This window comes from Aureobasidium subglaciale (genome assembly GCF_000721755.1).
Source record: "Aureobasidium subglaciale EXF-2481 unplaced genomic scaffold scaffold_8, whole genome shotgun sequence".
Lineage (NCBI taxonomy): Eukaryota > Fungi > Ascomycota > Dothideomycetes > Dothideales > Saccotheciaceae > Aureobasidium > Aureobasidium subglaciale.
In genome coordinates this window covers 488,097-503,393 of record NW_013566987.1, presented here as the reverse complement: position 1 = coordinate 503,393, position 15,297 = coordinate 488,097, and the positions used below count along the sequence as shown (strand labels likewise).

Genomic DNA, 15,297 nt, shown 5'->3' with positions numbered 1-15,297 from the left:
GTACCTTTTAAGCTATTGTCTTCAGCGGACAAGCAAAGAGCAAACATATCCGCCCTCATGCATTATTTCTGAGCGGGCTCTTGAGGGTGCACTTTCTATGCGCCGCCCCCAGCTCCACCTCTCATCCTCTTGCCTGCACCCTCGTCACCACCCTCATGTGGGCGTTTGTTGCCCTGCACACCCGGTGTACCAGGCGCAAACTGTTGTGCTCCAGGGTTCATTCCACCTCTGCCTCCCCCTCTACCTCTGCCGATACCCCCACCACGAGGAAGCCCTCCACGCTGACCTTGTCCAGCAGCACCTTGAACGCTGATGCCTTGACCTTGTGCATTTTGGGTCCCGGGTTGTACCAAACCACCTCTACCACGGAATGCACCGCCACCACGGGGTAGCATGCTTCCACCACCTCTTGGGATGCCGGTAGGAATGCCTGATGGAATGCCACTTATTGAGGGAACACGAACGGGGCCAGGTCCAGCAGCTTGCTGACCGGGCTGTCGTAGAGGAGCCCCGGGAGTCTGGGGTGGCGTGTTGGTTGCGGACTGAGGCTGTACCGGAGCGTTGTTAGTCGCTTGAGGAGCGACTGTCTGTGGTTGACTTTCCAGGGCAGCCTGGTTGGGTACGAAACTTGGCTGGCCAAAGGAAGTGCCCAGCTGTGCTTGCTGAGTTTGAGCTCCAAACTTCTGCATCCTTGCTTGCATCTTGTCTTGTGGCGCTTGACTGTCGGGTGTCGATTGGATGGGCTGAGGAGCTTGGGGAGGTGGCATGCCTGGTGATTGTGGAAGCCCAGGACCGGTAGCCTTGAAAGGAGAGCTCATAGGAGATTGTGCTGGTTTGTTGACCTGAGGAGATACTGCGGGAGCAGGTCTGGCAATCTTGGCGACCTCCCACACTTCGACCACTGGTCGCTGTGGCGTTTCGCTTGCCGCTTTCTCGACGACGTCCAACTTTGCCTTGGCGGCTCTTGTCTGACCCTCTGCCATTCCGAGTTTGGCCTTCTGCTTGATGGTCTCCATGTTGACGGCCTTCGCCAACGCTTGTTCTCTTTCCTTCTTGGCTTCTTCGACCTTAGCTTGAAGGGCCTGTTCTCTGTCCTTCTGCGCCTCTTCTGCCTTTTCTTGCAAGACCTTCTCATGTTCTTGCTTGAGTTTGGCGGTCTCCTGAGCGATCTTGCTCTGGATGTTTCTTGTCACGATACTTCTAATAACAGTGTTCTTACCAACCAGAGTACGAGCTTGCTCATCGGTGAAGGTCAGCTCTGATAGGTCCAGGTCAGATATCGGAGCCTGGACTGGAGTCATGGCTGCAACGGTGTCTGCAGAAGGCTGACTGGGCTTCTCGTCTGAAGAAGCTGCAGGTTGCAACTTTGCTTGGGCCTGGCTTACTGCAGATTGACCTTCCTTAGTAAGACGCTCAACCTCAAGACGGTGCTCTTCCTGAAGCTGTGCAACAGCAGCCTCATGCTCCTGGCGAAGCTTCTGCAGCTCTTCACTGTGCTTGATCAAAGCTTCTTGGCGGCCTTCTTCCTTGAACTTCTCCTTGTCTTCCCTGAGCTTCTGGTTGAGCTTCTGCTTCATAAGATTGGTTCGGTTGTTGTAGAGAGTCTCGAGCTGCTCTTGACTGAGATTGTGCTGCTCCTCAAGTTGGGCTCGAAGCTGGGCGACCTGCATTTCGACTTGTTCTGCAACAGTCTTGGTCTCAGTAGTCGCGGCATCCGAAGGTTGTGTGACCGGCTCTTGAGGGACAGTGTTAGTCGCAGCGGCCTTGAGCGATTCCACTTCCTCTTGTGCAGTGGCCAGCTCTTGTCTCAGCTTGTCCAAATGCTCAGTGTTGTCACTAGTCTGAGGGGCGGTTTCCTGAGTCGGCAATTCTTGGTTTCGCAGCTCTGTAAGGCTGGCTGCACTCGTCTCGAGCTGCTGCTGGAGGTCGTTCTGCAATGTGTTAGTGATTTGACGCACACTCGAAATTTCCAGAACACTTACCACTTGACCCTCAAGCTCAGAAATCCTGACCTGCAGAGACTCAACCTGAGCAGCCAGACTGGCAGCCTTTGCAGCCTCTTCAGATGCTCTTGCCTCGGACTGCTCCAGCGCTTGCGCCGATGACTCTGCTTGCTCATCTTCTTGGATTTGACCCTCCTCAGCTTGGGCCTGAGCCGTGTTTTGTTGCGACACAGCCTCGGCGTTGGCGACAGCTTCGTCTCTGGCAGTCTTGGTCGACTCAAGCTCTTCCTTGGTCGACTCGAGCTGTTCCTTGACTTGAACGAGTTCCTGGTCGAGTTGTTCCTTTTCCTCCTTGATGCCTTCGAGCTCTTTCTCCAATTCTCTAATCTTGGCACTCTGCTCGCGAGATCTTGCCTTAGCCTGCTCGACAAATCTGGCCTTCTGCTCCTTCCATTGCTTGTCGGCGTCTTCCTTGATCTGCTGCAGCTCTCCGGGAATAGCATCGACCTTGGTTTGCAGTTCCTGCTTCTCAGTAGCTAGTTGATCGCGTTCGGTCTGGAGGTCGGAGATCTGTGTCTTCATCGCCTCCATCTCCGCGGGATCGACTCTGTCGTATTTAGAGATAATGTTTTGCGTGCGGTCCCGCCAGCGATCACGGTCTTCTTGCATCAGCTTCATCTCACCTTCCTTGGTCTCAAGTTCGTTCTCGACCTCCTGGATGCGATTCTGTAGAGGCTGAATTTGACTGGTCAGACTTTCGACCTCCTGAAGCTTCTCTGTCAACTGTGATTGTGCTTGTCTCGCCTCCTGTCGTAAGGTGGTGCTGCTTTCGCGGAAGACATTCAACTCGTTGATGGTTTGCATAAGCTTATTGTGGCTGACAGTGTTTGCTTCGTGATCAGCATGTTGTTGACGCTCCTCTCCAAGCTTCTGACGCGTTTCATCAAGTTGTGCTTGTGCGTATTCGAGCTGTTGCTGCAGTCTCTTGCTTTCCTGAGTGGACAGCTCATACTGAACATCCACGATCTCCTTCTCACGGCGGAGATATTTGATGACCTCCTGGAGATTCTCGAATTCGTGGCCGTGAACTTCGCCGGAGTCGTCCTGTTCTTCAGACGAGGTCTTCTTCTGCTGCAAGTCGGAAATCTGGCCGCTGACAGACTCAAGCTGCTCGTGAAGAAGCTTGTTTTGAGCCTTCAGATCTTCTCGGCCAAGTCTGACTTCGGTCAACTCGCGCTCATATCTCTCTCTCACTTCTGCCCAACTCTCCTCGCTTTGGCTCAAAGCGGCTTTCGCGCCCTCAGCCTCGGCCTTGATTGAAGCGACTTCGGTCTTGAGTTGATTGTACTCTGTACGAACAGACTGAAGGTTCTTTGCGGCATCCGCATGCTTGACGAGCTCATTCTCGTAGCTCTGCTGAGCTTGTTGTGCAATCTCGGCCTGTGCCTTGAGGTCTTCCTGGTGGAGTTTGGCGGTCTCAGAGTAGCGCTCGGACTCGTCACGAAGACGAACAATCTCAGCTTCGAGCAGACGCTTCTGGTCGTCCAATTGAATGGCGCTTTCTTCATGCTGGGTACGCAAGGCCGAAAGTTCGCTGTTAGTAGTAGACAACTCGGTGCCCAGCTCCTCAACTCGGCTTTCCAAGTCCTTGATCTTTTCATCGTTTCCGGCGATGATACGGTCCATTTCTTCGCGGTATTGATCATTGGTCTCGTTGAGGCTTTGAAGTTCCTCCTCAGATGCTTGGCTAATGTTCTTGTATTGTTCGACTTGGTCCTTGGCGTTTGCGAGATCGCTGCGGGCCAAATCAAGGTCGTGTTTGAGGTCAGCAATTTCGAGTGCGAGTTCTTGCTCACGGGATAGAGCATCTTCACTAGGTGCATTGTTCTCGGAAGGCTGGTCTGTCTGGGTGGCGGGACGAGGCTGGAGTGCCTGTACACGCTCCTCCGACGTGCGAAGTTCAATCTTGAGCTCTTCCACCCTAGAATGAAGCTGATCGCGAGTGGTTTTGGCTGCAATGAGTTCTTCGCGAACACCAGACAAACTCTTGATCAAGTCGTCGATTCTCGTCCTGCTCTGCTCCTGATCGTATTCTCTTCTGAGAGTGGCCTTCTTGGCCTCATCAACCTCAACTTCCAATTTCTTCTTTGTCACATCAATCTCGGTCTCGAGCGCCTCGACTCTGTTTTGAAGCCTACGACGAGTCTCTGACTCGTCGAGCTCTCGCTCGTTCTGCAGTGTCTGGAGATCCGCGATCATTTTGTTCAGGCGACTTCGTTCATCCATGAGGGAGCGGTTGTCTTCCGTCATACGTGCCTCAATCTTTTTCCAGAGCTCGCGTTCTGCCTTGAGGTTGGCCGTATCGTTGCGCATGCTGTCGGCGAGGGTGCGAGCCTCAACGAGATCTTCCGCGGCTTGTTGCGTACGAGCGTCTTGCTTGGCCGCCAACTCTTGCAAAGACTGAGAACGCTTCTGCAGTTCCGAATTCTCTGACTTGAGCATATCGTAATTGGCTTGGAGCATGCCGTAACGTTCGTGTGCAAGGGTGATTTGACCGCCAGTACGAGCAACCTCTCCTTGTAGTTCGCCCTTTTCGCGGGCGAGTTTGTCGACTTGTTGTTTAAGAGTGCTGTGATCAGTCGCAGCCTCTTGTCTGTAGGCGTCGAAGTGGTTTTGCATTTCCTTCAGAAGCTTGGAGTAGTCGGACAACTCCTTAGCACGAGGTGTCTCCTCAACGTCTCGTGACATACCACCTGGTGGCGGGGTTGATGGAACAGGTCCTACGGAACGACCGAAGGTAGCTTGCAGGTCAGTTCCGGCAGGCAACTGACCACGATGGGACAGCATGCGTCTGAACATATCGCGCTCGCGCATAATGCTCTCGCACTGAGTGGTCATCGACTTGATCTCATCCTTGTGTCTATGAACACGATCACGGAGGTCGTCTAGCTCCTGCAAGGCCTGTTCGGTTTCCGATTGTTTGGCTTTCGCAGCCTCGCCCTCCATGCGATCAGCAAGGCCGCGGTTGAGTTTCAGGAGCTGTACATTCTGATCTTGAAGTTCTTGAACATTTCGGAAGAGCAGTAGTCTTTGGCTGATCAAGGCTCCTGCAGAAGTCTCTTCTGCCACAGAAGATTGGTCGTCGAGCTCGCCGTTGGCGATCATCTGCAGTTGCATTTGACTCGTAGCATCGAGAGCCTCGAGGCCCTGATCACGAGCTTGCATCTCGACCAGAAGGATCTTGATCTGTGAGCTGAGATCACGGAGCTGCTGACGGAGGATATCGCCTTCTCTAGAGAGCCCCTCGAATTGACCCTTGAGGTTGCGTGCTTCCTTGCGTGCCTCATCGCGGTCGGCCGAGGCTGCATCGAGCATCGAGGACATCTCCAAGATCTCAGCCTCAACACGCTCCTTCTCCTCGCGGAGCTCTTCCTGCTCGGGACCTCTGTTCTCCAGGTCACGAATCATCTCGTCGAGTTCATTGCTCAAGAGGTAGTTTCTACGCTTCTCTGCTTCGAGGTCCGACTTCATAGTGCTATACTCGCTGTAGAGTTGTGTAAAGCTCATATTGCCCTTCATACGTGCCGAGCCAGGGGTGAACGAGGCAGGAGATCCACTACGTCCTGGAGTCATTGGGGCAAGGCCGTTGGAGTTGCGTTTGGGGGTAGCCAGGACAGACACGTCGTTTTGGGCTTCAGAAGCAGCGGTCTGGAGGCGTTCGACTTCGAGTTCCAGTTCAGCAAGCTTGGCCTCCACAGCCTCACGGTCTGCTCGTTCGGTTTCAATTTCAGCCTGAAGTTGTCCAACCTCGTCCGCGGCATTCTCCTTGATCTGCTCAATGTTGTTCTGGAGGTCCAGCAGGCGTGCCTTGGCGGTATCTGCACTTTGCTTCTGAAGTTCGGCAAGGCGGCGGGCACAGTCCAATTCGACACGGAAAGTTTCCTCAGCCTTGGAGGCGCCTTCCTGCATTTGTTGAATCTTAGCGAAGGCATCGTCGGCCTTCTGACCAAGCTCCTCTAGACGTTGGCGGAGGGTCGTCTCTGTACGCTTCAAGGCATCGAGTGTGGCATTGGCATCTTCATTGGCGTGCTGCAACTCTGAGATGCGGGCGTTCTTCTCCTTGCGGAATTTTGTGTGCTCGGCGGTGCGTGTCTTGAGTTCGGAATCCTGCCACTCGTTGTTGCGCTTCAACAAATCAACTTCTTGCTGAAGAGCTTGTTCCTTGAACTTGGCGCTCGAGGCGGCATTTTCCAAAGACTGGTTCTTCTCCTCCAAGGCTGAAATGTCGCGACGCAAGGAGATGATCTTCTGATGCTGTGTGGCAAGTTCTTGGGCGAGGTTGTCGTGGGCGGTAGACTTTGATTCGAGGACGGAGAGGGTTTCACGGTTGGACGTCTCAAGGGAAGCGACGCGGGCACGCAGAGTGTCCAGCTCGGAGATGGAGTCTGTCGACGAAGACTTGACAGAGTCAAGCTCGGTCTGAAGTTTGGCGCGGGCATTTTCTGGGATGTGGGATCAGTAATGTTCGGATGGTAGTGGCAGTAAATAACACACGTTGATCATCGAGAGACTTGCGCAGATCTTGGATCTCTTGCGAGTTCTTGTTCAGAGTGGCCTTGAGAGCCTTGACCTTTGACTCTCCAGCGCGGACAGTGTTTTCGAGCTCAACGTCGGACCTGAGCTTGTCGGCCTTGAGATTGTCAAAGTCCTTTGCTCTCGCAGTGAGAGTCGACAGGAAGTCCTTGATCAAGTCCTGGGTAGGAGCATCCAGTAGAGAGTCTAGCTGAGGCTCGTCAATTGCAAAAGCCTGAGCAATGAGAGCCGTGTCGACGGCGCCGGCCTGGGCGCGCGTCCTCATTGTCGCAATGGTTCCCGACTAGTTGAATGGCATGAAGCTTTGAAAGCGGGAAGATGAGCGGACGTGTCGACGGAGGATTGGAGGCGAGACGATGAAGAGGATAAAGGGCAGCGACGAGAGCGACGGGGCGACACGCGATTGATGGCGTGCCTTGCAGGGTGTCGACTTTGGGCTGGCTGGCAGAGAGCGAGATGTTGATGCACAAAGAAGCACCAAGCACCAAGCACCAAGCACCAAGCACCAAGCACGAAGCGCGAAGCATGCGTTGCAAGCGCTCCGACGACGCACTGACCCAAAGTCCGTTTGCGGCTGCCTTCCACTCCGTCATTCGACCAGGCCCCAGGCCCAACTTGGTATTTACTTTCACTCGGCGCGAACAAGCACACGCCTGCGACAACATACATAGTCGTCTCCTCATACTCACAACACACTCCCTGCACTTCTCGTCAGTCGTCACACGCCCACCTTGACGCTGCCTTGACCGGCCGACTCTCCCGTCATCATGTCTCTGTCGGCCTCCTTCAAGACCTTCAATAGCGACTTCTCCGCCGCGACCACTCGCAACACCCAGCAGAAACGCCCTGGTGCTGCCGCCGCTGTTCCTCTCCCTGTATCACGCCCCGCCACTCCCTCGACTCAACCCACAGATCTCAAGCGCAAGCGCCAGGATCTTCCTCAGAATGCCGCCTACTCTCAGCCCGTCGACACGGGCTCGGGCAAAGAGGTCATGACCCAAGTTGTCTACGCCATCGACTATCTCAAGTCAAAGGACCGTCCCATCAACTTCACCGATATATGGAACTACCTTTCAATCCCCGCCAACCTGCACCAACATCGCCAAGTCCTGCGCAGGGCGCTTATGGAGCACCCCAAAGTCGATTATGACCCAAAAGGCCTGGATGGAACACACCCGTCTTTCCGCTTCCGTCCCGTTCACAATGTCCGCTCGGCCGACGATCTGAAGGCATACCTGCAGCGCCAGTACACCGCTCAGGGTATTAGTGTCAAGGAGCTCAAAGAGGGCTGGCCTGATGCAATCCCTGAGATTGAACGCCTCGAAGCAAAGGGCGAGCTCTTGGTTGTACGACAGAAAAAGGACAACATTCCAAAGATGGTTTGGCCGAACGATCCCTCTCTCGACCAGCGCATTGATCAGGACTTCAAGGACTACTGGTCCAAGATCACTTTACCTGCAAACCCCGGCGAACTGAGAGCCGAGCTTGAGAAAGCTGGTCTAACTCCTACTAGTCAGGTTAAGGAGGTCATCAAAGTTTCTGGCGGAAGGGACAAGAAGAAGCGCACTTCAAGAAAGGTCGGCAGAAGCACAAATACTCACATGGTGGGCATTCTCAAGGATTACTCTCAGATGAAAAAGTAGCCGCGTCTTCTTACTTTCATTTCTCTCTATTGAGCTTTTGGTTTTAGCGCGGCGTTGGTCAAGGAAAGCATATCAAAGGAGTCTCATGGAAATGCCGGGCAGTTGACGGGTGCAGCGGCAGCAAAGGATGTGCCGGCAGTCTGTGGCTTGCAGTGTTCTTAGGCACATTTACGCATCAATACAATTGCAAAACACAATCGTCATGATGACAAGAACGCGCAGTCGTCCCTGGGGTAACTATTCCATCTGTTGATTACAATGGATGGTGAGGAGCAATGGATGCTCACTCGTCACATGTGCGAGGCGAGTGCTGTAAATATTGTATGTGCTACTCCGCGGCTTGTCCGTTATTCCCGTGCCTTTATACCCATAATGCGATCAGCAAGTCCCTATATCTCCCCGCATGGGGAAAGGTTTGGCATCGGCGGCGCGCGTGTCATGCATTCGTCACTTTGGAAACATCAAGTCTACGAATGAACTTCTGCCATCTCCTGCCTTCACAGCTCCCTGCTCGTCTTCGGCTCGTGAGGGACGGCGATTCGTCCCTCTCTCATTGATCCAGCCCTCTCGCATTCTGATACCGTCCATGATGGACTCGCGTCGTGCTGCCACCCTCTTTGGGATCCCGATGAAACATCTCACCTTGGCCACAGTATGTCTGCCTAGAGTATGTTGGCTATACAGATCACAAGCTGATCGCTACGTCTAGTTGACCCTCCAAAACTCTGCCTTGATTTTGGTGTGCCTCGACAATCACGATCCCAATCGCAACCACTGACGTGTGGATTAGATCATGCACTACTCCCGCGTCATGCCCGCTGTGAATGGCAACCGATACTATGCATCGACCGCCGTCTTCCTCAACGAAGTCATCAAACTCGCCATCTCGCTGACCATGGCCCTCTACGATCTTTCGCAAGACATGCGCACCTCGTCTTCGGCGACTGTCCTCTTCAATGAACTTATACGTCGTGTCTTCACCGGCGACAGCTGGCGTTTGGCGATTCCGGCTATGCTATATACTTTGCAGAATACTCTGCAGTATGTTGCTGTGAGCAACCTGGATGCTGCAGCATTCCAGGTCACATACCAGTTGAAGATCTTGACCACCGCTATCTTCAGCGTCACCATGCTCGGACACACTCTTGGTCTTAAGAAATGGGCATCCTTGTTATTGCTCATGGTAGGCGTTGCTATCGTGCAAATCCCCAATGGCTCCAACTCGGCCCTGCCAACCTTCAAAGATTTGAGGGAGGCAAATGCTGGCCTCCACTTCCCGCGTACTCTTCAGGAGATGCGCGACATGGGAAGCAGTGCTGCCAGACAGCTGGTCAAGAGATCTGCCACTTACGAAGGCATAGACAAGGACTTTGCGATGCAACATCCTCCTCAGCTCAATGCTTCAATTGGTCTGGCCACCGTCCTGATCGCTTGTATTTTGTCTGGCCTCGCTGGCGTGTATTTTGAGAAGGTACTCAAAGACTCGAATCACAAGACATCTCTCTGGGTCCGCAATGTGCAGTTGTCGTTCTACTCGCTGTTCCCCTCTCTTTTTGTTGGCGTTATCTTCAAGGACGGTGCAGAACTCGCAAAGCATGGCTTCTTCGCGGGCTACAACTGGGTGGTGTGGAGCGCCATATTCCTGCAAGCCATCGGCGGTGTACTTGTGGCACTTGTTGTCAATTACTCGGACAACATTGCGAAGAACTTTGCTACAAGTATAAGCATCGTCATCAGCTTTCTAGCAAGCGTATGGTTCTTCAACTTCGAGATCACCAGTAACGTGAGTTTTCAAAGATCGCTCATGTCAGTCCGAATGACTGCTTACCGTGATACAGTACGTGCTTGGAACAGCGGTTGTTCTTTTAGCCACATACCTATGGACGAGCGACCACAGTCCTCCATCAAAGACTGTAATCGCTGAGTACGAAAAGACCACCATTGGCTATGATCAGCCGTATAGTGACAACAGAGGCACTCCGAAGATGGGGTCGAGATCAAATTTTAAGGAGGCGCTGACGACTAGTCGACCAAGCACACCAGTCAACTTCGAGCGTCGTGGAGGCGGGTTCAAACGAGAAGAATAGAATTACTCTAAGCCACCTATGAATCCACAGATGCCCATATAGAGAGCGGTTTCGGTTATCACGATGCCTTGCTCTGTCACGGAATGACGTGATGTATATTGATCTTCTGTCTAGGATGTTAGCGAAAGCCCTACCGGTATTGTCCAGAGCTCTTTCCCTCGATGCGGCTCTTGCATTTGAGACGGGTGCATTCTCCCCTAGCGTCTGAACGTACAATAGCTCTTGCCCTCCGAGGAAGACGCTCTCGGATTAGTCGCCTGACACATTCAGCACAGCACTGCTACCTTTCTCAATTGTAGCGCATTCAACATCAATTCCTCACTCAGTCCCCCCACGATGTACTCCGACGACCAACAAGGGCACTACATGCCGCACGAGCAACACGTGAACGATAACGTGGATGCATACATCAGGAACGCAGGCTACGAGGATGACCAGACCAGCTATGGTACGAGCCGTCACCTGTTTGTATTTCCAACCTCCAGGACTGAAGCCTGACCTTTGCAGTACCATCGCGCGCACGCCGAACAGACATGTCATCTCGCCAGAGCCAAGCTGTTGTTGGAAGAGCTCGACTGTCTTTACGGCCAGCAGCCCCGGTTCCGCTTGAAGTCAATGATTACCAGGGGTTCGACTTTCCACCTTCGGGCCACCACCCTCGAGGATACTGGGAGGACCCAGACGAAAACTTGAGGCAGCCTTCACAGTCTACGGCCTTCACGAACCTAGCAGGCCCAACAACACGTCACCAGCTTTTTCAACAGCAAGAAACCAGCTCGTCACCTGCCATTGCACTACACTCGAGCCCAGCCTACCAAGCCAGTCAGCGTCAACACAATTCAGAAGTCATTCCACCGGCCCGTTCACACCCTCCGCCCAGAGGACAGCAGAGAAGACCAGACGTTGGACAGCCTCCACCAGTGGTTCAAGGTATACAGCTCGTCCCCGTGCATACTCTTCCAGATCGGTTCCGCACAATCTTCCCATACGCCATGTTCAACGCTGTGCAATCTGCTTGTTTCGAAAGTATCTACGAATCCGATGACAATTGTGTTTTCTCTTCACCTACAGGGAGTGGCAAAACCGTCCTTTTCGAGATTGCAATCTGTCGCATGCTCCGCGGATGGTCGCATGGCACCTTCAAGGTCGTATACATGGCTCCGACAAAGTCGTTGTGTTCTGAGAGGACTCGCGATTGGAAGGCAAAGTTCGAGCCATTGAATCTGAAATGCGAGGAGATGACTGGCGATTCGGATATCACCTCTCTACACCACGTTCAAAGAGCTGATATCATCGTGACTACTCCAGAGAAGTGGGATTCGATGACGAGAAAATGGAAGGATCACGAGAAGCTGATACGCCTTGTCAAGCTGCTTCTGATCGATGAGGTCCACATTCTGAACAAAGATCGTGGCGCTGCGCTCGAGGTTGTTGTCTCTAGGATGAAGTCTATCGCTTCAGGTACAAGGTTTATTGCGCTCAGTGCAACCGTGCCCAACTCACAAGACATCGCGACATGGCTCGGGAGAAACGACGACAATGCTAGCATTCCAGCCACTCACAAGCGGTTTGGAGAAGAGTTTCGGCCTGTCGAGCTCAAGCGTCATGTCTGTGGGTATCAATCAAGTGCAAACGCATTTGGCTTCGACGCCATGTTGACCAAGAAGTAAGTTGGCATTCTTTCTGTACGATTCCATGGCTGACTCCGGATAGACTCTCGGACGTTGTTACCAGGTATTCTCAGAAGAAACCAATCATGGTCTTCTGCTTTACCAGGAAGTCATGCACAGAGGCTGCAAAGTTTCTCGCTGAGTGGTGGATGTCCAGTGCACCAAGAGACAGACATTGGCAAGCGCCAGTGAACCAGATCAGGGTCGAAGACAAAGGACTGCAAAGTATGTGTTGTCCGCTCGAATCACGGTTGTTGGACTAACAGTCGCAGGTACTGTTTCTGCAGGGGTCGCTGTCCATCATGCAGGTCTCGGTCAGGAAGATCGAGGAACAGTAGAACGAGCCTACCTTTCTGGCGATCTAAGTGTGATATGTTGTACTTCAACGCTAGCAGTCGGGGTGAACTTGCCCTGCCACATGGTCATCGTCAAAAACACTGTTGCCTATGAGGCTGGGGCCGTCAAAGAATATTCGGACCTTGAAATCATGCAAATGATTGGCAGAGCTGGTCGGCCGCAGTTTGACACCTCGGCTTTGGCCGTAATCATGACGAAGATGCAGCAAGTCAAGCATTATGAACAGCTCTTAAGTGGACAAGAACGTTTGGAAAGCTGGTAAGTCTTGGGCCAACATGGTTGTTGGCACAGTCACTCACCATATACAGTCTGCACCTCAACCTTGTTGAGCATCTCAACGCTGAAATTGGTCTGGGTATGGTCCCAGATTTGTGTGCAGCAAAGAAGTGGCTTGCTGGTACTTTCCTCAAAGTGCGAATTGAGGACAACCCAACACATTACAAGATCGCGGGCGACAGTCCAGATCGAAACCTCGGAGCTAGACTCGAACAGATTTGCGAAAGTGCCATCTCACACCTTGACAGACTCGAACTCATCGAGTGTACGCCAACTTTCAAGTCGACAGACTACGGGGAAGCAATGGCACGTTACTATATCAACATCTCGACGATGGAGGCGATCTTGAGTCTCCCACGCAAACCGAAGATATCGGAGATCGTACGTGCGACATGCTCAATGTGTTAGCTTCCTTACTGATGCTGTTAATAGTTGAACGTCATTGCACAAGCCCAAGAATTCAAAGAATTACGATTTCGTGCAGGGGAAAAGCAACTATACAAAGGGTTGAACGACATGCCTGAAATCAGATTTCCCGTCAAGGTCGACCTCTCTGCCGTGGCGCACAAAGTGTCTTTGGTTATACAATCAGTTCTGGGTGGACTTGGCCACGTTACCGATCAGCCAAATCACCGTGTCCAGCACAGCATCGACCAAGGCTTGATCTTCCAGCACGTTCATCGACTGATCCGATGTATCGTAGATTGTGAGAACTGTGGCAAGGATTCAATCGGTATACGCAACTCTCTCATGCTATCACGCAGTTTGGCTGCACGAGTGTGGGATGACTCCCCTATGGTCCTGCAACAGATCGAGCAGATTGGTCCTGTCGCTCTAAGAAAGCTTGTGAGCGCCAGAATTACCACGATGGACGAGTTTACCAATACGGATCCCGGCCGGTTAGAGCTTGTGCTCAACAAAGCTCCTCCGTTTGGTATGACACTTCACCATCGGGCTCAAACGTTTCCGAAGTTGAGAGTGGGCTTGCAAGTGACTGGACAGCCTGTAAGACAACTGTGCGATTACTTTTTGACCATGAGCTAATCATGGTATTAGATTGTCAAGGCTCAAGAGCATGTGATTGTGAAGCTCAAGATCGACTTCGGATTCTTGAATGAAAAGACTCCAATTCAGTACCGAAATAAGCCGGTCTTCGTGATCGTTTTACTTGGTACATCTGACGGGCAGATGATGAGCTTTTTCCGCTTGAGGTATGCACAAGAACTAACCGCCAGACGTGACAAGGCATCTAACGCAGTAGACAGTGCGCAGAAGCTCGAACGCATCAATCCTATCAATACCACCGCGTATCTGACAAGTCCAACCCAGCTAATTGAGTGCTATGTCATGTGTGACGAACTTGGTAGGTCTCGCGGCATCGATCGTCTAGGAGTCCTCGCTAACATGCTGCAGCTGGAACTATGCAGCAAGCCGTGCTCAAGCCCAACGTGCTAGTGTCGGCATTCCAAACTATCAAAGACAACACAGCAGAAATTAGCAAGGACAAACGCTTTGCAGGGCGCACCAGGATTGTGGATACCATCAGGAACGTTGAAACACCACAAGTGAATCTTAGTATCGACGAATGGGACGACGGAGGACTGAACGATGATGATTTCATCCATGCCGAACCAATGGAAGATGGTTTCATGGACGTCGACGTACTCGAGCAGCCGAACTTCGGTCAAAAGACCACTGGCAAGACTAGGAACAAGGCTGACGTGACGACCGTTGGTGAAGGGCCAGAAGAGAAGAGATTAGGGAATGGCCGATTACCTTGCAGCCATCGTTGTAAAGACAAGACCGCATGCAAACATCAATGTTGCAAAGAAGGACTCGAAAAGAAGCCGAAACCCCGAGCACGGAAGACGAAGGATAGCGAGCTGTCGACTCCGGCTGCAAAAAGCAAGGCATTCTCCAGCACGTCGAGCAAGGCTCAATCGAGGCTGGACCTACCGATAAGAAGAAAAACAGTTGGCGGGCCTGTGGAGCACCTGGACCTAACTCAAACGGCATCGTCGCGAGAGACCAGGGTGCCTGCGGCGGCCACGAGATTGACCAGTCTCCGCGACAGTACCACCAGATCCGGCGAGATTTCAATGTTAGGAACGACTACAACCATGATCGCATCTTCTCTGCCTGCAAGACCAAAATTTTTGCCAAGTCTAAACCCACTGGGGAGCACCGAAGAGGATATCTGGGCTGCAAGAAGTCCTCTCGAGCATGTTCCCGAGCTATACGATGACGAGAATGATAAGCCATCTTCAGACGACGAAGAATATCTGGACAGAGACGAGGATATGCTCGACGCTGCTCTGATAGGTTTGGAGGATTCTCGGAGTCTCCAAAACTCAGACGACGTGGTAACAGAGGGACAGGGTCTATTTGCGGAAAGGCAAAACGTGCTGGACTCTGAGACGGACCATCAAGAGGAAGACATTGGCGGACCAAAACTCTTCATGACGCCATACGCACAGAGTACTGTCGTAAGCTCAGCGGCATTCGAAGATGCAGTACCAATATCCGTTCGAACCAGCGACAATGAGTACTCGGCCTCACCAGGTGTAGTAAAACGCAAACGTGGCGAAGACAGGGCAATCGCTTATTTCCCAGCCAAGAAAGCCAGAACAGAAGACGAGGCAGCGTCTGACGCATACGAGAAACAGACACAGGTAGAAGAAGCAGATAGGAAAAACGAACAGAGCGAAGAGAGCAAGCAGAAGCGGGA

The 15,297-nt window shown here is 52.5% G+C and overlaps 3 protein-coding genes across 3 annotated transcripts; 2 read left to right on the top strand and 1 right to left on the bottom strand.

The window, feature by feature from the left end:
- Nucleotides 1-38: 38 nt before the first annotated feature.
- AUEXF2481DRAFT_662332 (uncharacterized protein) lies at nucleotides 39-7,036 on the bottom strand. Its single transcript, XM_013489284.1, has 4 exons — nucleotides 6,498-7,036; nucleotides 3,960-6,445; nucleotides 1,983-3,323; nucleotides 39-1,931 (listed from the first exon to the last, which is right to left on the bottom strand). The coding sequence occupies exons 1-4, from the start codon at nucleotides 6,799-6,801 to the stop codon at nucleotides 96-98; spliced, it is 5,967 nt and encodes a 1,988-aa protein (XP_013344738.1). The 5' UTR covers nucleotides 6,802-7,036; the 3' UTR covers nucleotides 39-95.
- Nucleotides 7,037-7,044: 8 nt separating this feature from the next.
- On the top strand, nucleotides 7,045-8,381 carry AUEXF2481DRAFT_662205 (uncharacterized protein). Its single transcript, XM_013489283.1, has one exon. The coding sequence runs from the start codon at nucleotides 7,304-7,306 to the stop codon at nucleotides 8,177-8,179; it is 876 nt and encodes a 291-aa protein (XP_013344737.1). The 5' UTR covers nucleotides 7,045-7,303; the 3' UTR covers nucleotides 8,180-8,381.
- Nucleotides 8,382-8,768: 387 nt separating this feature from the next.
- Nucleotides 8,769-14,593, top strand: AUEXF2481DRAFT_64672 (uncharacterized protein; the record flags this gene model as incomplete). Its single annotated transcript, XM_013489184.1, has 13 exons — nucleotides 8,769-8,831; nucleotides 8,889-8,918; nucleotides 8,970-9,962; nucleotides 10,018-10,247; nucleotides 10,566-10,723; nucleotides 10,774-11,932; nucleotides 11,980-12,161; nucleotides 12,209-12,551; nucleotides 12,602-12,950; nucleotides 13,002-13,574; nucleotides 13,626-13,740; nucleotides 13,828-13,932; nucleotides 13,983-14,593. Coding segments are annotated over 13 exons (4,911 nt in total), but the record flags the coding sequence as incomplete, so codon positions are not given.
- Nucleotides 14,594-15,297: the final 704 nt, after the last annotated feature.